The 21,107-nt window shown below is 38.0% G+C and overlaps 1 protein-coding gene across 10 annotated transcripts in view; it reads right to left on the reverse strand.

The window, feature by feature from the left end:
* Window positions 1–21,107, reverse strand: part of DENND1A (DENN domain containing 1A) — a 519,789-nt gene that overhangs the window by 340,099 nt on the left and 158,583 nt on the right. For 8 of the 10 annotated variants that reach the window (XM_046662983.1, XM_046663004.1, XM_046662994.1 and 5 more), the window contains exons 4-5: window positions 14,335–14,384; window positions 3,575–3,694 (exon numbers count right to left, since the gene is read on the reverse strand). In XM_046662983.1, the coding sequence (XP_046518939.1) occupies window positions 3,575–3,694; window positions 14,335–14,384 (170 nt within the window). Of the gene's footprint in view, window positions 1–3,574; window positions 3,695–14,334; window positions 14,385–21,107 lie in introns of those variants that run through there. The other 2 variants (XM_046662949.1, XM_046663010.1) reach the window with 2 other exon arrangements.

A 21,107-nucleotide genomic window follows, 5' to 3' on the forward strand; every position in this document is an offset into this window, starting at 1 on the left:
GAAGAACTACTAACTTACCCATAACTATTGTACTTTTAGCTGGCGCTTTTAATCTCGTGTTAACTACGATCCAGCAACTAGTTAAATAATATTATGGCGAATCTCAAGAAAAACTAAAATGCTTCAATAGAAGGAACTAGTCAACCATGGGAGGAAACACTGCATTTGACTTTATATACCACGGGATTTGCGTTCATGAGACTTGTTCACACTCTAGTACAACTACGTTTCTGTCAAGGTCAGTTGGTGACAAAAGTTCAAACCAACTTTTAAAAAATGTTTAAAAATAAAGACAGGGTTTATTTTTCAGAGATTCATTCTTTCATAGAACAAGTATTACTATGTGCAGATATTCTTCAATATACTTTGGGTGTATTTGTGAACAAAACAAAAATTCCCAGCCTTCACAGAGCTTACATTCTATGGGGAGGAACAATGTCACTAACAATGAACCTAACAAGCTATATTGTATAAAGGATGTCTAAGAACCTTTCATTGTGAAATTAAGTTTAAATTTTGTAATACTGACGGCTTAGTCCTTTATGAATAGAATACCTGTCATTTAACATTGGATCTCCACTGTGAGATTCAAAGGTACACTTCTTAAAACTAATATGAAGTAAGTTTGGTAATCTGCACCATACTTCTGCAAATAACTGTATTTCATATTTTCTCTTTGAATAGTATCCCACGAGGCCCGTCCTCTCACTCAGAGCCATGAGTGCCCTGTTCTTCCTTTCAAATGGAATGCATCTCACTGTCTCTGAAAGCTATGCACACAATATCTTAATCAAGGACTACACTAAATGCTGGAGATACAAAGTTACTTAAGACACAATCTTTATCCCAAAGAGTTAACTTTCCACTAAAAGTAAGACAAAGGATGATCAAAGCTTATGAGTGTGTAATTGCAATACGCAAAGCATGCTGTATGATTACCTCCGCCTGGAGACTGCTCTGAGGAAGTGCTTATGCTGAGTCTGGGAGGATGGGCAAATGTGTGAAGGCAGAAAGGTCCAGTGGCTCATATCGTCCATGAAGCAGATGAGCTTGAGAGAGCACTCAGAGAGGAAGTGATCCTAAGAAGCTAAATCCTAGAACAGCAGAGGGTATGTCTGTACTGATGACACCTCGGGGAGCTACATCCCTCATGAGAAGAAATAGAAAGCAAAAGTAGAGGTGGCTTATGAGCAGACTTGAGCTAGAGCACTGGGCTCCAGAGCACACTGAGAATGGGGAGTGGACCTCAAGGCACAGGTTACGAAAGGAAAAGCATCTGAAAAAAGCAAGGAGACCACGCAGCAAAGAGGACAATGCCAACACGTAACCCAGATCCAAACTGCACCTGGTTCTCTTGGCAGACCGCTCCACTCTCCATTGGACTTGTCGCCCAACCAGTCATCCAGGGTCATCAGTAGACCTTTCCGATACACTAGTCTCAACCCAGCAATGTTCCCAGACCAAGTACAGGGGAAGTTCCACTGTGTGTGCCCTTTATATATGCACAAGCTGCATACGATAAAGTGAGCTTTCCTGCCTCATGAAATGCATGTCCCAGAATTCATATAAGACTCTTTACCTTTTAAGCACAGTCACTATTCTCTGGCACTAGAATATCAATAGTAAGGAGACACCATGCCTTGGGATTGTTCTACGTATTATATACAGCATACAGTAGGAGCACGATCGTCCTTCTCCCCAGCTAGTCTTGGGAGCTCCTCAAGGGCAGAGTCTAGCTAAGAGCAGGCACTCAGTTAAAGGCTGGAAAAAAAAATGAATGAATTAACCCACCAAGTTTTTTTCCATAGTTCTAAACTAGTATAACAGGTAGAAAACACACCAATTGCTGCTATTTTTTCACTCTAAATGACAACAACATGAAGGCTATTCAACCAGCTTCTCACAAATATCAAGTTCATGACCCTACGTACAGACACACAAAGTCAAATGCTAGAATCAAAGGAGAACAAATTTTAAATTTAAATTTTTAAATAAACAGTTTTCCACTCAGAAATTTGCTAAGTGCATGTGACAGTGCCAGTTCAGAGCCCCCACCCCCACCACACATATTCCAGCTCTGAGAGGAAAAAACACTGTAACCCAAAATATTCTAGGGGAAAAAACCTTTCTGCAAAACTGCAAGAACTTAGCTTAACCTCATCTCCTCCAAATGACTACATAAATATGCAGTGTCCTGGCTAAAGCTGACATACAACATTAGGCAAAAATAGAAGAGAAAATTTTCTTTAAAAAGAAAAAAAGACCAACATTGTTGAATCAGAAAGGAAATCACCATTTACATCAAAGTCTAACACTCTGGACAGTTAATCCTTGGGCCTGGGCTCCTGAGATGTGCTCGAGAATGGCTGTACACATCCAACCTCACAAAGCATCCAGGCTGCACCTCCTTCCTAAGGTCTTTCCAGCGGTTGCCCTCTAGAGCCCCAGTTATAGACTTGGTGAAGAAGGCAGTTGATTTTGCTTGGGTAAAAATAATAATAATGATAATAGTTGTGCAGAGAAAAGCAAAAATAGCAATCTAGGCCAACAGTTATTGAGAAAGGCATTTCAAAAGTCAGCCCCTCTTCCCCTTATGGTGTGAAGGTGTGTGTGTTTGGGGGGCGAGGGTGGAGGGGTCTTTTCTTGGTAGGAGAAGAAGAAAGTACAGAAACTAATACGCCAGAGAACTACTCTTTCTGGATTTCATAGGGGGTCTGGCCTTTTATCCCCAGGCCCAAGCCCAAGACTAAGGACCCGGGTTTTGTCAGGGGCACCTCCCCGCTGTCCTGCCCTGCTGCTCCACATGAGCAGAGAGAGACAGGAGGCAGGCCCTCTGACACCTACTTAACCGAGGCAGATGGAGAGGAGAGTGTGTGGGATGCCTTTACTTCCCCCTCAGGAGGCGCCCAGCAGGAGCCCACAGAGCCAGCAGCTCCAAAATCAGATTTCCACACATCCTCCCACCCCAGAACACGCCTTACCCCTCTGGCAGGAGGAAACAGAGCATTAAGCAAGTGTGGCTCTGGTGTATGAAGGGGTTTTAGAAGACCCAAAGAAGCTTTCTTACACGATTCTGCACTTTTTTCAAACCTCTACGGACATAGCCAAGTTGGGAAACAGTTATTCACTCATTGACCCAAAGAGGGCAAGGGTGTTACTTTGAGGAGGACACAATCAGCGTCTGCAAGACGTCCTGAGCTACAGACACATACTTTATTAATAATCTTACATACACAAAATGTCCAAGGGAAAGCCTAACAGGCTAATTTCTGACAGCTCCAGATAACAGCAGGAGGAACTGAAGCCATGCTGACTCTCCAGCTTCCACACACTCCACAGAGGCAATGATCCCTTTCCCACCCAAGGGATGTGATACAAATAAATAAATACAATTATCTACAGAACTGAAAGTGCAAGAACAACATTGTGAAGTCCTTCTCCCCAAGTGCAGTGACTTGTGGGAAACAGATAGGAAAACAAAAGGAACAGCTGGAAAATTTAATTACAGAAGAGCAACGTAAGAGCTGACATTGTTTCACAGAACTAGCCAATAGCCAAAGCCATGCTCCCTTACCTTAAGATACAGAAGCAGCTCTTCGCTCCTGAAGATAAGCGGCAGAACCCGAATCTCTGTTTGCTGTCAATGTCAGTGAGCACGAACGTGAAGTTCTGGCCAACTTGGCTAACTGTGAGGCTGCAGCAGAGACAGAACAAAGGGAAAAATGAATGTGCTGTAAGTTGCTTGATAAAGTATCTAATCACAACAAGTCATTGAACCTGTAACATTTCCTGTCTCAGTGGAACTCTTTATAAATGAACTTAAAATTTACACACTTCAAGGGAACAGACTGTGAGCTGGTGAAAAAAAAAAAGATAGTAAGTAGCCTGTTCTAGTGAATCTCATTACCAAAGTAGCTACCCAACCTTCCACTTCCTCAGTTCAGGCAGGTAGCCCTGTTAATCATCCCACCAAATCCTGAGAGGAGCATCCTATTAACCTCATTTTATAGAGGAGGAAATAGCCTAGAGCAGCATTGCCTAAGGTACCAGCTGGTCAACTGCAAAAACATGGATTTTTAAACCTAGGCCTATCTGCCACCAAGGCCCACTCTGCCAACTTAATGACACTCACTGGATCATTCCTCTGGTTCAGAAAATAACAGTAATTGCAACAGCACGATGTAAGTGTCTACTAAATGCCAGCCACAACGTTCGACACTTGACATATACCATCTCCTTTACTCTCACAACAACCCTGGAATTTAGATAATGTTCCCATTTTACAGAAAAGGAAACTAAAGGACGGCGTAGGGAACTGAATTAAATCCACAGAGTTACTAAGGGAAGGAGCAGGAATTCAAAAGAGGGCAAGGTTAGCTAGCTGTCACTTTCCTGCATTCCTATATCTTTCCATAATTTCTGAAATTATGAGGAACATGTTTCAAATTTTACAGTAGAGAAATACCAAATGTCTTAACAATGCAAGGTGCTTCCTAAGAAATGGAAACAAGGTTTTAAAGAAAGACAAAGAAAAAAGCTAAAACTCCTTGCATCAACACAAAAATCAGTAAACCACACACAAAAGTAACAAAAATAGAAAATGTTTCAAAAATTAAAAAGCATATTACTAATCAGATTAATCTAGAAACTTCCTTAATTTTTTTTTTCTGAGGAAGATTAGCCCTGAGCTAACACCTGTTGCCAATCTTCCTCTTTTTTGTCTTTTTTGCTTGAGGAAGATTAGCCCTGAGCTAACATCTATGCCAATCTTCCTCCACTTTATTTGTGGGTCACTGCCACAGCATGGCTTAGGAGTGGTATAGGTCCATGCCCAGGATCCGAACCATGAATCCAGGCCACCAAGGCAGAGCTTGCTGAACCTAACCACTACACTATGGGGCTGGCCCCAAAACTCTTTTTTAAAAGTTACAAAATGTTTCAAAATGCACTTTTTAAAATCAGTTTACCAGTTAGCTTGAATTCCTTTTTAAGAATTTAAATATTCCAAATTCTAATACACAAATTTATGCTAACATAATATTTTAGAATTTGACATTGAATTATTCAAAAGAACTCATTAACTCATATTGTATTTTACATATATCGTATTTTACAAAATATACTCAAATTGATAAAATATTCAAATCAATGCTCTCACCTATAATTTATTTTATAAATTGTCAGTAGAAATGAAAAATCATGGTTCACCAGGCCTTTTCCACAGGCAGACTTATTGAATCTTTGGATTTGATATGAATTAAGTTTTCAAATATGGATAGCCTTCCTTTCTGAAACTCCCTTATACAAACCACATAAGAAAATTGAAATTAAAGAAACTTTCAAGGTATTCCAGTACAAAAGGTCAATGGACCATACCTGGTCATATTTAAGGAAACAATTCCACCCCTTGGAGAGTAGTTAGAGAGTACAAGAAAATAATTCAGAAAGAAAAGAAAGTGTTCCACTCTCCTTTTTTAACTAGGAAGGTGAACAAAAACAAGGTGGCAATTTAAAAGCAATGCAGTAATAAAACAGGTGTAAGTAATGCTATCCCTCCACCTTACACAAGCCAGGAGAAGGAACACATTTCTATAAAAGTTATAGAGCTGTCAAGGGGACACCAAACGCTACCTTCTTATGGCTGTTATGTTTTATCTATAAAGCTCGGATACTGTGTTACTATGGTGATTTAAGACTATGTTTTAAAGGGGGATTATATGATTAATTTTAACAAGGTTGAGAACTGAAGATGTGTGAGAAACAGGATTCTAGCTCACATAATTAAAGTGATTGGGGAAAAAGGGGGCCTCACTGGGGGAGGAGAAAAACCTGTATTATTAAAATATTTAAAGCAACAGGTCAGGATGATTCTAAGTTACAAATAAGGTCATGCTTTTACGAAAAACTATTATGTGATCATACAAAACATGACTGTTCATTATTTTAACTCTTGGTTTGATTTCACTTCTAGAATGTTTAAAATGAAGCATCCCACAAGGAAAGGGTATTGATAGGACTGGATGAAAAGAAAAGACCCAGGATCTCTAGGAAAAGGACACAGAATGAACACAACTTAGTTTGTGAACCGAGTGTCATTAATGTCCCTATTATCTTTTCACTACCATTAAAAATGCTGAAAATGCTTTTAGCTACATCACAGACTCAAAGAAAGATTCATTACTCATTTACTTGGTTCAAATCCCAATCTAATCACTTGCTAACTGGGCCTTAATTTAGCAAGTTACTTAACCTCTAAGCACCTCAGTTTCTTCACCTGCAATAACAATATGAAACCCAACCCAAAGGATGTTTTGGGAATACATGAGATAAGCATTTAGCACAAAGGCTGGTCCATGGTAGGAACAATTAGTAACAGAGATGCAAACTATTAAGTTACCATCTAAGTGAAAACAAAAATTCATAAAAATCACACATTTGCTTAGAATCTTCCTAACTCAGCTTTACAGTACTTGTGAGTGGAGACAGGAAGGCTGCCTCCTTTCTCTCTTGTCTGTTGCACCTTTTCACCAAGGGGGAGGCCCCTGGGCGACCAAGTGAGCTGCTCACGCTTGCATTAAAGTGAACATGATTCTTTTTGAGGAGCCACAGCTTAGAAGGGGGCACTTATTATTCTCAGTTGATTCACCTTTTTAATTCCTAGTCGAGTGAAGTACAAGTCAAACTGTAAAATATTTCTTCCTTGGACAATTCCTAATAAACTAAAAGTCAGGCAAGGGCAGTCAAACAGGTTAACTTGAAGGTTCTGAATCTCCGTGGAATCTGTCATTCCCTTTCTACTTGCTGAGGCGGTCTATGAGAGTGCTCACTATTTCTCCATAAAAATGACTTTGAGGAAAGGGTCTGCTTCCTTAAACGCTGTAGTTTTTGTGTTTATCTTCAGGATCAAAATCCATAATTTCTTTTAATGGGAATCAGAGATTTTCATGATGATTAAAGCTGGGAGGAACCATAGAAACCATCTCATGCAATTTTCTTGTTTTATAGATGGGAAAACTGAGGCTCAGAGTTGTTTTTTGGTTATTTTGTTTTGTTTTTTCAAAGTAATCTGGACTAAAACAAAACCAATCCTGGTGCAAAGTCTTTTCCATTCTGCCACACTGAACTAAACACCAGGAAAACTCTCCTCAAGAAGTTTTCAACTCAGTTCAGGGAACTCAGGTATGTGGGGAGTTCAGATAGTTGTCTTATCAAACAGACTAACTATACTTGCCACTAAGCAAGAGAAACCAAATTTGAGTATTTCCAAGAATAAGCCCAGGAGATCAGGGGCAAGACCACCCCAGCTGTGCTTCCCATGCCTAAGTGAATACGGAAAACAAAGAAGAAAAGCAATGACTATTCAAAACCACAGACGTTAACCTTCATGCTGCCTTTTAAATGCCTGTCAGACATTCAAGGCTCCTCCAACAGCATTTTGCTTAATCTTGAAGTTGTTTACAGATTCAGTATATAAATGACATGAAATAAGTTGGATGGACAGTTGGATTCCATTCTTCCAGTGAGAAATGGGATTTCCATATCAGCCTTACTTGTAAGTTTAGTTGTCCATCTTACAAACTGAGCAACTACTACACTGAGCACTATAACAAACGCTGGATATACAACATCCATCCTGCTATGGAGCTTCCTATCCAGTTGGAGAGGAATAATAAACAAGTGTATCACAAAGCATACAGCTTGTAATAGTGTTACATGAAACCAAAGAAGGAACAAAGAAGAAAATGGAAGAGAAGGAAAGGCCCTACCAAGATAATGTGATCAGAGGCAGCTTCTCAAAGATGATGACAATACTGACCTAAAGGAGGCGATGAAGCAGCTACTTCAGAAGCAGGGGACTGGGTGTTCCAGGCAGAGAAACGAGCTGCACAAAGATTCTCAGGCTGGAAAGAGCTAGGCATGTTCAAGGAACTAAAAGGAAACCAGTACAGCTAAATGCATAGGAGGTAAGGGCAAAGTGGCATGATATGAAGTTGCTAGATACAGCAAGCACCAGATTATGCAGAGAGGCCCACAGGTCATGGTAAAGAATAGGGATTGTTTTTGTAAAGGCAATGGAAAGCCACTGACTGGTTTCAATCAAGAGTATAACAGTCTGGTCTACAGTTTTTAAATTTTGATCTGTTATGTGGAGAACAGTTTGGAAGAAGAAAATTACCAGGTGGCTAGTGCAGTAGTTCAGGTGAGACTAGATGGTATCTTAACTCATGCAGGGAGAATAGAGATGGGTAGTGGTGGAGAACTCCAAGTTGGAGCTAGCAGGTATAGACGACAGGCCTGCAGACGGGCTGAGTTAGGGAGTAAATAGGCAGCAGCATATTACCATTTAATGATGACTAAAAAGTTTGGGGGGAGATCCAAGAGTTCCATTTAGGATATGTTAAGTCTGAGAAACCTATAAAACATCTAAATAGAAATTTCAAGTACACAGTTGAACGTAATACTTAGGAAATCAGAAAAAAGTTTAGACTGGAGCTATAAATTTGGAAGGCATCTACCCACAGATGGTATTTAATGCCACAGTAAATAATGAGATCACTTAGGGAGAGAGTTCAGAGAAACAAAAGTGGACCCAAGACTAAGCTACAGAAGCACCAAGTCAGAGGATGGGTAGAGAAGAAACCAGAGGAAAAAAGAACCACTAGACAGAACAAGCAGGAGGGAGTGCTCAACTGTATTGCTGCGGCAAGATGAGAAGAGAAAAAATGTCTATTGACTTGAGCAATATGGAGGTTTCAGATGACCTTGATAAGAAAAGCTCTAGCTGAATGACAGAAGCAGAAGACAAACTGAAGAGGGCTTAGGAATAAATTGAAGTGCGTACTTAACTCTTCCAAGGAGTGGAGAATTAGGTAGTAATTGAACGGAAATGAAGCGTCAAAGATGGGTATTATTTTCAGGATGGAGGAATACCGGAACTTGTTTTTAAGCTGTTGAGAATTATTCAATAGAGGCAGAGATTTATGATGCAGGAGAGAGAAGATGAAACAGTTAGGTGTGGATTTGAGATTAGAATGCCAGATATGCTACTCACTAGCTATGTGAGCATAGGCAAGTTAATGTACCTCTCTGAGCCTCACCTGTAAGATGGGGATAATAATACTTGCAGGGTGGTTTTGAGGATTAGAAATAATGTATACAAAGTAACTAGCATATAGCAGGTACACAAAGAAAATGTTGTTATAAAACTATAAAATTCAAGAGATGCAACTGAAACATTTTGTCATCTTCTATTTATTATACTTTACAAACAATTACCTCTTGAGCCATCCACTCTACTGCAAGGCACTCCTAAGAGCTGCTTTTCCCTTCCTTCAGTGCATATGGGGTGTAGGTAGCAATCAAATTTTATCAAACTATCACAACTCCCAACCACTGGTTACATGAGCCTCAAAGCTTCCTTCCATAAACACACCTTTCAGCTGCTATTCTCTGCTCAAAGATCCAAGTGGCAAGAATGACACTGACCCAAAATGTCTGGAGACCAAGAGTAGGCCACATACTGACAGATACAGGGCAACACCTATCTGCTCGAGAAACATACCAGATAATTCTAAGAAAGAAAAGAGATCTCTCCTCTCACTCATCTACACGAGCCTGACAAATAAAAATGAATCATAACTGGAGAATCAAAAAGTGACAAAACCAGAAGGAACAGCAGAGTTCTGATCCAATTCCCCACTTTTATCCATGAAGAAACTGAGGCCTTCAGAGGAGACATCACTTGCCTCACAGCAGAGAGCAAGTCACTGGCAGAACCAAAAACTAGAGCCCAGACCTGCTGGGTGCTGGACCCCGTGCTCTCTCCACTAAGGCCCAACTGCCTCATCAAACACTCTGTAAAATGATCAGGGGCACAGCTTCACCCACGGGAAGAAACCAAGGGACCAAACCAAGGCTGACAAACGAGGGACAAAAGTGGGCCAAATGGATTCAGTTTTGAAAAGTAGAGCAGGATGAATGTACAGAGGTGGGAACAAGAAGAAAGGTCTGGGCAGATATACAGTAACGTACTAATCACGTGCATTAGTGTCATTTTCTGCATGGGTTTCATTTTCTTCAGTTATCTGAATTTTTTACTTTTCTACAATAAATATATATTGCTTTTTAAATAAATTTTAAAAGTTTAAAATAAATTTTAAAATTTTTTAAAGATTAGTTATGGTGTGATGGAGCTACTGGAGGCAGTGTAAATATAGTAGAAAAAGTAGAGTGGAATTGGAAGTCAGACAAACGTGGGTTCCAAAAGGAGCTCGACCACTTACAAACAGCGGGACCTTAGGCAAACTATTGAACCTATCTGAGCCTCTGTTTCCTCGTATGTGGCATTATAATAACGGTAACCTCGCAAATATATAATCTGTTAGTGCAGGAAGAGAACACAGCCCAATGCCTGGCACATAACAGATGCATAATAAAACAGTAAATAGCATTTGAACCACATTTGCATCTGTGGTTACCCCCTAAATCATTAAACTTTGCCCCTGCCCCTGAAAAGATTATGTCATTCCTTTTCAAGCTCACGTCATTTGTGTGTACCAGCATAATTTATAGAGCAATTGAATGGTAGCTGATTTTCTGGGTTCTGAAAGAACCACAAACATGGAAAGGAATAGCTTTTCCATCATCCAAAGAGTCTAGAGTACTTTGACTAACTGAAGCAGGTTGCCAGCTATCAAGGGCAAGCAAGTAGCACCACAATATGAAATGGTGCAAATCTGCTATCAATAATAATTAAAGTTTTTAAGAGTGATACAGGGATCTCAGCACTGTCATTTCACTACTCCTCTCCAACAAGAGTTTCAAGTACAGTGTGCAGTAGGAATAGCTCTGTAATTACAGAGTTGTGACCATAAGCAAGTCATTTCACTTCTACAGATCTTGGTTGCCCTTCTGTAAAATGGGATGCTTGAACTAGATGAATTTCAGCTTTAAAATCCTGTGGTCTTATTCCCACACATTTTCAAGGCCTCCTGTAACCAGAACGCAAGCTATCATGATACATGTCGCCCTCTCCCCAGCAGGCTCCATCTGCCCTGCCTGAACAGTCTCAAGGCTCACTCATGGTTTCTCCTCTGCTTTGCTCTTCAGCGCATATGGGGTGTTAGGCTCTCCCTTCCACTTACCCCTTCTTGTCATCCTTGCAGACTCAGCACAAGTCTCCCTCACCACAAAAAGTTTTCTCTGATCATCTCAGCCTTCCCTAACCTCACTCTCATTTTGGATAGATACTGTTTAATGTGTCGTTATAATACTTCCTGGACTAAACTGAGAAACAAACGGAGGGCAGTGCTCCAAGTCTGATACCATTTCCGTATCACCCAAGATAATGCTACACATTTGGGACCTTCCTTTGCTCTTTTGTAAAAGAGATACTACCATCCCCTATCTCCCAAAGTTGCTGGGAAGAATAAATGAGGTATTAATGTGAAAATGTCCAGCACATTGACTAGAATCAATTAGGAACTCAAATACTAATTACCTTCCTTTCCTCTCTCTCTCTCTATTTGGTGACTGGTCTTCCTACAAGGTTTTCTACTGAAAAATGCATTCATCTGGGAGACGGACATCTAGGCTGTGCTAGCAGCCTAAGAGGACCTTGGGCAAATCACGATTTCTCTGCAGCCTAGATTTTTCTCAAATGAAGATAACAGCACTGGTTCTCATCCATTATGATAGGAGGATAAAATGAGATAATACATGAGAAAACACTTTCTTTTGAAGAGCTACCAGCATTATTATTTCTCCTAAGTCCTTGTTTCAGAAAGAAAAATCTTAAAACAACACACGAGACAGCAAGATGTCAACGTTAACAGGTGACTTGATGTTGACTGTGAAAATCCCACTCTTGATATAGACTAGAAATGTCAGAAAGTTGTATTACTGTTCCTTGGGGTAGAAAAGCACAGATACTGAACAGATTAGGAAGCTTTCTTTTTTGAATACAGTCACCTGGGACATTACTATATCTCCCATGCTGACATATTTTCTAAGTCAAACAATATCATAAATACATCTGGGGGCTTTGTGGGCCTCAGAATTTGGGCATATCTATTTGACAGTGTTAACAGCAAACTAAAAAAAAAAAAGTAGTCACATTAAAATCTTTGTATTTATTGTAAATGAACATTATTATTATGTCTTCTGCATTAAAGTATGCCATGATCAGAAGTGGGGAAAGAGAAGAAAAAAAGATATAGTCCCCACAATAAAGTGCATTTTTTGTATCAATAAAAGTTATCAACACCTATAGGGTGTGTAATATAACATAAGAACGAACCAATATGCATGATGCGGAGTAAAATATATCCATAAAGGGACATTTCTGTTCCAAATCATTTTGTGAAAAAATATGACAATCATGATTAGGGGAGCATAATTTGGAGAGCAATATTTTGGAATAAAAATATTTTTCTAACAAAAAAAAGGCATCAGACATTGGTGACAACAAAAAGGACTCTGCTTTTCTTTTATTTCAGAATGTAATTACCCAGAAGGCAGGTAAGTAGAGGTGTGGTGTGGTGTAAGAACGAGGTGTGGTGTGCTTGTTGGGGGGTGGGGGCGGGGGGGAGGGCAAGGATTGGGATTGAATCTCAGTGCACATTTCTTCTCACATTAGTTTATGGAGTCAATTAAGGAATACCTACCCAAAACAAATCACCACTCTAACAAAAAATCATGTCAAAATGTATTCTCTTAGTTTTTTTGTTAAACATCTAACCACATTTTAAAATCATTTCAGTTTTATTAATCTGTATAAATATGCCCTCGCCATAATTTGTAATACATTTTATAAGTGACTGGAGATTTCATGCATCGCTAATTCATACATATAAATGTGAAGTTTGCATTAAAAGTCTCTAAACAAAACTCTACTTCCTTGCTATTTTTAGAAGGAATAGGATAAAGAAGAGACAAGAAGACTCTCATTACAAAGACTGACCCTTTTAAAATTAAGGCTGCTCTGTTTGAGCATCAACCTGCTGCTAAAACAGGCCTGGTACCAGGATTTAAAAACCCCTGAGCCTGGAAATACTACAATGGTTGATTGGCTTAAAAAACAACATGCTAGAACGAGGGAAAATAGTGATTATAATTGGTTGGCAACATTCCAGAGTTGCTTTTTAGTACTCTTTTTGCTTTTTAATACTCTTTTAAACTCCTTTGGCTACCAATGCTCATCTCACATCAGTTTCAGGTTTACACCAAATAAATCAGGACACTGCTCCCACAAAGTATAGAAAAGATCCAAGCAGCATACTATCCACATGCACTCTAAGTCACTAAAATCTTTTAGGCCTGTCTTGTTTGGGTACACTAAAATACATGACAAAACCTTCCTGAAGATGGGCACATTTTATAGCTTTTTGGGAACATATTATGGCACTTATTACTTATAATGATATTTTCTAAAACATCTCTATCACTAAAAGTGGAACATAACATTTGTACAATGTCACAGCTCAATTCTCCATTAAGAGAAAACTACAAATAAACAGCAATCAAGTGAACAAATAAATGACTGCAAAAACAATGCTTAAACTGTTATGGAAAACACAATAGACAACTCTTGAAAATAAGATTAGGATGATTGTTTCGTCATTTATAAGAAAAAAGCTCTTATAAAATTATTTTTAAAATAAGCCATTTAAAAATGAGCTTATTTAAAAAGAAGTCATTAACCAGTGGCTGATTTTTTAAAAACATAAAAACCTTAGGATATTTTAATTATCTTGGAGTTCTTATATTCATAACTCTCCAAAAAACAGTTTATCATAATGCAAATACTAAAGAAACGTTTAGATGATTTTGTATGTTTTAGTCTAGAAATCTATACAAAATGCTTATTTCCCCAAAGACACCATTCTTAACCACCTAAATAAAATGCAAGACACTATTTAGCAACATGCCTTTCAAATAACTAAACACCTTTAAACAAGATAGGCCTATTCATAGGCTTATCTAAGATATAAACATATCTTAGACAACAAATCTAAGTCAAACATATTCATATTTAAATAAATATTAAGTACCACTGGATTAAATACCAACCATTCTTAATCAAGGTTTGAGTCTGATAACCAAAATCAAAAATTTAACATTGTGCAAAATACATCTCACAAACTAACCAATGCAAAGCTCTAAGCTTTAAACTTTTAAATCCCCAGGAACGGAGAATACCGCAACTCTCCTTGGAACATAGGCATTTTAAATCATGGTTAAACAGACAGAATGTTAAGAATGGTATGGTTTTTATTTTCCGTAGCAGGTTTATTGACACTTTTTTTCTAGTAAAGGTTGAAAATCTGACACTACCTGTCCACATAGAAGGGGAAACAAAACTTGGTCAAAGTCTGTAGAACTTCCTGTGGAGAGAAAGAGAGATAATTTATATATCTAATGGGACCAATAAATCTAACATTAACCATGGCACACAATCTAGCAACTTTACCCTAAAGAAAGAGGAGACAGATGAAGAAATATGGGCTTTATCAATTACATGGGAGGAGTACCAGGCAGTCAATCATGAGAAATAATAAACATGATCAAACTTCATTAAAAATGAAAAATTAATCAAGAATCACACATGGGCAAGCAGCAGGAGCCATGCAGGAAAGCTCTGAAGGGAGGGAGGCGGTTGGGTTGCTGAGTGTTAACACCCCTCCAGGGACCATCTCCAGCCTGACCATATGGATCAGAGTGAATAACACCGAGCCACATGGGTTTGGCCTGGCAGGGCCGCTGTTGCTGGCACCGTTTTTGCCTGTTACCTAGGAACAGAGGGGGCCGGGAATAGACAACGCTTCCCAACATCAATAGGCCAAATCACAAGCAGAACAGAAAGCCAACTTAAAGATAATTGTCCCTGAACATTGTCAACTACATTTTTTAGAGTTTAAAACTTCATTTACTTACTTTATAAAGAAGCTGCCTTTTCTGGCTTAAATTTATTTTGCACTCAAACTCTAACAATTTTAAGTATGCCTATTTCTAGTTAAATGTTCTTATCATAGTTGGACACACCTGCTTAAAATTTGTGAAAATCCAGAGCAAACTATCAGTTTAGATATCTTTTTACAAAATTTAGGTACATAAAACCAAGCCCATTACTCAGGGGAGGTATATGAAAAGGGAATAAAAAGAAGAGTGACATTTCAAAGACTTACTCATAAAAGAAAAGCTCCCTAAGTTAAGAACGCTGCTATATGAGACACGATACACAGTAGGGTGTGACTTTTCCCAAAAACACATTTCACATATACAGCATATATACACATAACTAAACACATAAGCAAGCAATTAATTATTACTTCCTTCACAGAATTTTCTCTGGCTTGACTTAATTTAACTGCAGACTTGGACAGCCCACAGTTGGTGCTTAAGTTCATAGACCAATGTTATAAATTTTAAAAAAGTATTCCTTTCCTGCATTTGATTTGCTTTTTAACTATTTAAAATCCCAACTTCTAGACAAAATGAAGAACACATTTTTCAGTCATTGAGAAGCTGGTTCAAATTAACACAAACCTGCCCATTGCAAATACTAATCCAAGTGATAAATTAAAGATCAGTTTACAAATGTAGCACTTTTCTAACCAATAATAATGAATTATCAATGCTAACTGAATTGATGCTTCTCGCTTCATTTATTTTTAAAACCAGTTCTATCATTCAAGAAATAAACCACATCAATCTAATAACCCACTCAATGAAGCAGAAAGCACACTGACTTGCTCTGCCAGAGCATGTTCCGCCTACATAATTCAATTGAGCATATCCTATTTTTTAATATCATCTTGGACTGGTACTATGTGTATCACAGCACTGTTAAGGCATGTCATGAAATAGTAAAGGAACAGGAAACTAAAAAGTGAAAAAGATTGGACAAAAATACCTCAGCATACTCTAAGAGGCATTATTGATACATTAGTTAATTTCATAACATGGCATTCAAAAGTCCTTATATATTGTTTTAAAACTCATTACATTTAAATAAATTACAACAGCTAATAGAGAATCAGAAAAACAAGAGCACTTTTTCAGGGTATAATGCTACTATCAGGCAAATATTGAAAAAGAATCACATAAAATATTTATTTTAACGTCTGCGGTTTTAATTATGTATAAAACATACCATAACCCACATACACAAAACTCTCATTATTAACACGCAAAAAAGATGCCTTACAAGTTTCAAATACCACAAAGCATTTCTTGCCTGAGAATATGTAGCGAGCAGTCTTTACAACTCAGTACCAAGTGCTCGCTCATTGCCAAGATCAGCTATAAAGACAGTTCTCCTTTACCCCTCAAAAGTTACAGGGGCAGAAGTGCTTCTCTACTCTATGCTGGAGTTGAGCTGCCAAAAGGCCTCAAGATTTTTGAAAGAAAGGACCCCCATGGCTGCGAGAAAGCATTGTGCTCTACAGCAGAGTCAAAGACATCTAATATGCCCAACTTACTACTCACTACAATATAGAAACTACTTACCACTTTCTAACATCGAGTAATAACCAATTGTGAACATGTCTATCAGATAATATTAAAACAAATATCAAAATACTCAAAAGTAGGCTGAGTATAACCCACCTCTCAAAAGCTTTTCTTTTTACCCAAGAAAGCAGTGGTAAGTCTAATTAAGCAATGGGGCAGGAAGAGGGGAAAGGGAAGGGAATATAAGCAAATGTAGGCACATGTTTGTGATATTACAAGAGCTTGATATTCCAATTTAAATCAAACACGATGGTGGTGTGCTGTCAGAGGAGAAAACAAAAATGAGCATCTACTCTGTGTTAGGCATATTCACACGTTATCTCAATCAGAACTGAAACATCTACTTCATTTGGGAAGGGGAGGTCAGGAGGAGGGAGGGAAAAACAAGCACTGTTTCTTGTAAATAAAACTGCTGAAATAAACCAATTTTCTTAATCCTGATGTTGTGCCTATATATAAACATAGGCCTCATCCTCTTTTTCCAAAGAAAAACATAATTACTTAAATATGAAAAGTATCACACTCTAAGAGAGGGGACTTTAAAACACTAATTTAAACATATTTTGAGCATTATTTTTATAGCAAAGTGTCTTTCAATATTTACTTTACTGGGAAAACAGTCACTAGCCAGTTACCAACCCCTTTTTCTCTCTAGAACCTGTGTCTTTGGCTAGGGAACTTCCTTTGCAGATGACAATTTTCCTGTTTTCTCCCCCCTTTCTCTTGCCCACACAAGCTCTTTCAGACAACCAGCCTCAGTACAACCTCAACTACTGCCACATAAATAGGATCTTGGAGATGCAGAGCAGCTGATGAAATGTAAATGACCTCATTGCTAAGGCAGGGGGTGGGGAAGATTGTGCCAACTCTCCAGATCAATTCCCAAGTTTATATTTTCGCAAATCTTTTTATGTACAGTTTGATTTTTTAACATTTTAATGAGCAAAAAAGTGAATCTATAGTAGCCAGTCACCACAGTTAAAGTGCAGGGCATGAACTAGATCCCAGGAGGGAACCAGTCCACCATGTCACCACTGGCTTTAGGACATTCGCCACCTGGTTCCATGTCCCCAGGTTCCAACTCTTTTCATAATCAAAACACTGCTGACATTATAAACCCCAGACGGGTTTTCTAAAATCCCTCCCAATCAATATATCCAACACATAACTTATTGGAGACAACACTGAGCTCATTGATTAAGGTGAGTTCAGTAGCAAAGTTTTCAAAATAAATGAGACAAGAATACAGCATTCAACCCCTTTGTGTCACCAGACAATTTATGAAATAGGCAATTTCCAAAAGGGCTTTTCCTCCTAACAAAATATACGATACTTTATATAGGAAGAAATAAGAGCAGAGGAGGCAGGGGGAAGCGAGGAGGACAGGCAGTTGCACAAACCTTTCAGTTATGCATATATTAAACAGCAGATTGCACAGTGTAGTAGAAAAGCAACAACATCTATAAAGCTCTGCCCACAAGGAGATACTAAAGCCTCAGAGTATGAACCAAAATATGCAATCAACACACCTAACACCGGATTCATTTGCAAATGAGAATCAGAAATGAACTCAGTATTCATCTCCATCTTCTTTGGATTCATTTCACTCAATTTAAATTCTCATCCAGTTAGAAGGCCCATCAAGGGAACTTACTCCAATCTGGAGAAAGTAGATTATGCTCTGCTGAAACTGAGCCATTCTCTTAAAAACCTGGTAAAGCTTTAAATTTATAATATTATCCATCATAGAATCCTATCTGGAAGCAAAACTTCGAAGACTAAATTAGAAGTTTTAGTTAACTGGGATTATTAACAATAACAAAACTAAACAAATTCATCCTGAATTTGGGGTGCAGGGTGAGGGGAGTGTAAGAGATCCTGCAACAGCCATCAGATCAGACGTCCAATGCTTTGTTTTCATTGCTTCATTGAAACCTATAAACAAAAATTAGTTGTATTTGGCAGATGAAAACAACTGACAGTCAGACACAGACGTACATACCCACAAATAAATGCCATCTGAAAGACAAAAGCACAGGCTGATTATAACGTCTACTGGGGTTACAGAACGTTGAGAGATGAGGCACTTTCTCAATAGTTCAAAAGGAAAAATAAAATGTGTGCAGGAAAACATTTAAATAAAGAAAAGAGATAGCTTGAATAAATGAATGTATTTTAAAATATGTAAAGCTACAATCAGCCTCTTTGAAGCTTGCTGAAAGCTAGTATAGCAGTCGATAATTTACCTTTGTCCAAAAAGAGAGTAAAGGAGGGAGAGGTGGGGAGATGGTGAGAGAACATTTGCTGAGTTTCTTATACCTAATTTATTTGTTCATTTCAAACTGTAGATGTGTGATAAAAATATCAGCGGAGCTCAAATTTCTAAAATACTCTATTTCTACGTTTAAATTTTTTTAATAGCATGAGGGAAATGCTGACTCTCTAAGTCCTGCAATTGAGATCAGTGCAGCTGACTTGAAAGAAAAGCCTTTGATTGATGATCTTAAAACTCAAGTTGAAAGTTAAAAACAGAACACACACAAGACCAAACATCCAAAAAGCTAACAAAATTTCTACTTTAAGCCATTTCAAGTTAAAACCAGGGACCCCGAGTGAAAGCTACCAGAGGTTTTAAAGCTTATGATTAAGAAGGGTAAAACAGAATAGTAAGTTCTTAGAAGCTTAATTAGCATCAGGTTCAAGAATGTTGATCAGAAATTTCCTAAATTTGAAAACAGAAATACAATTTTTCTCTTTCATTATAAATGTCAAATTAAATCCAAGATCCATACTATAGTCACAATCAAACTTTTTTTCAGTGTGAAAAAGCTTTGAATAAGGGATTTTACAGAAAGGCCTTTCAACACCCGAACATAAAAGCCGGGTCAAATTTCTAACAACGCTTCTCCAAAGCTACAGAGTCTGCTTCCTTTCTTTGGTATATTTCAATATTTACTCCCAGTATACTTTTTATAAACTTTAGTTGATTCTGAGTCATGCATATGTTATAAATGCTAATTTGTGTAATACCTAATATGTGCAATGTTAAAATTTAAAGATAAAATTATAATAAAATATAGAAATTCATCATATTCTACATGATGTATCATATAATCTTTATATTTAAATTATCAAGGACATTAAGTACATAGGTGGAATGCTTATAAAACAGAAGAGCCATCCCCAGAACTACTTTTAAGTGTAAATCTTCATGACCTTTTAAGTCCAAAGTAAAAACATGCATCTTACAAAAAGTTTTTTTAGTTTAATAAAAATCACTTTATCCTTTGGTATCCTTCCCTTTCTTCAAAAAATTACTTACAACAAAGTTGTTCCCAAATTACAATATTATATTATAACATACTCTATTCTAAGATTTCATCTTATTAACTTTAAACCTTACAGCAAAGGGGTTGAAAATGAGAAAGCTGTATTTATAAGGTCAATGTTAGACACCAGTAAACTTCTTGACACGTGTTTCAAATGCTTCCAAAACAAACAAATGATCTGGTTAGAATCTTACAATTAGTATTCAGTGGCATCAGTAACAGAATTCCTTGGACTTAACATTATTACTCTAAAACATTTTGCCTTGCTCATTTCCTTAAACATTTTAACTCCTATTATCTGAACACTTATGTTATCAATACATCTAAAAGGAAGAAAAGCTGGGAAAAGTAGGGGAGAGGGGGAAACAAGTCAGCACACACCGAAGGAACAGGGGCCCAACAGTAAAACTGCCAACACGATTTCACTGAAGAAGCAACTTGCCCTCAGAAAGACACTATTCAAAAAAAAAAAAAAAGAGCACTGATAGAAATAGTATTTTGTAAGCATATTAAAAGCTGTCAGCTTTTAAATATTTTAAACGCACACAAAAATGTGCACAGATGGGCAACTTTTCTGCTCACATTAGTGTAGAAAAAAGTCTTTCATTATCAAGCTCAAAGTCCTTGAATTTTTTAAACTTAATTGTGCCTCTATTTCTTAGAATTCACACCCCACGGCCAAAGCTTTCCTGCCACCAGTCCTTCAAATCTGACTTGGACATTACACGGGAGGAGGCTCCAAGCCTCCCTGAGGTCTCACTCCTTTTACAACACACGAAAAAGCAGTCGATAATGGGCCCATGCTGAATTCACTGCTCTCTACGTCTCCTCTTGGGACACAAGCCTAGCAGATGTGATAAAAACTGTGTCAGAGAAGTGGCTCTAGTTTGTGCCTTAATGACAACTTAAACCTCTAAACCAATACAACCAAAGGACTAACAGAACTGGCTGTTACCTCTCTCTCCTGCCAATCTTCGAATATCTCTGAACTAAATTAGCACCTCAACCCACAACATCCCCTGCCACCCTACAAAATCCATTCTAATTTTAAAAGATAAATGAATTCAGCAAACACGTCGGTGGCACAAGTGTCTGGGCTCTGTATGTGTGTGTGGGTCCCCTATAATTAAGCCCTAATGTACATTTCATGTAGTTTATATTTTCTCAAGATCTGATTGTGCATTCAGATATCTTGAGGACTGCCTGGTATCTTTCCTCTGATCAGCACCCCAGTAACCATATTAATACATACAACTGGTAGACTTA

Source organism: Equus quagga, chromosome 1 (genome assembly GCF_021613505.1).
Source record: "Equus quagga isolate Etosha38 chromosome 1, UCLA_HA_Equagga_1.0, whole genome shotgun sequence".
Taxonomy (NCBI): domain Eukaryota; kingdom Metazoa; phylum Chordata; class Mammalia; order Perissodactyla; family Equidae; genus Equus; species Equus quagga.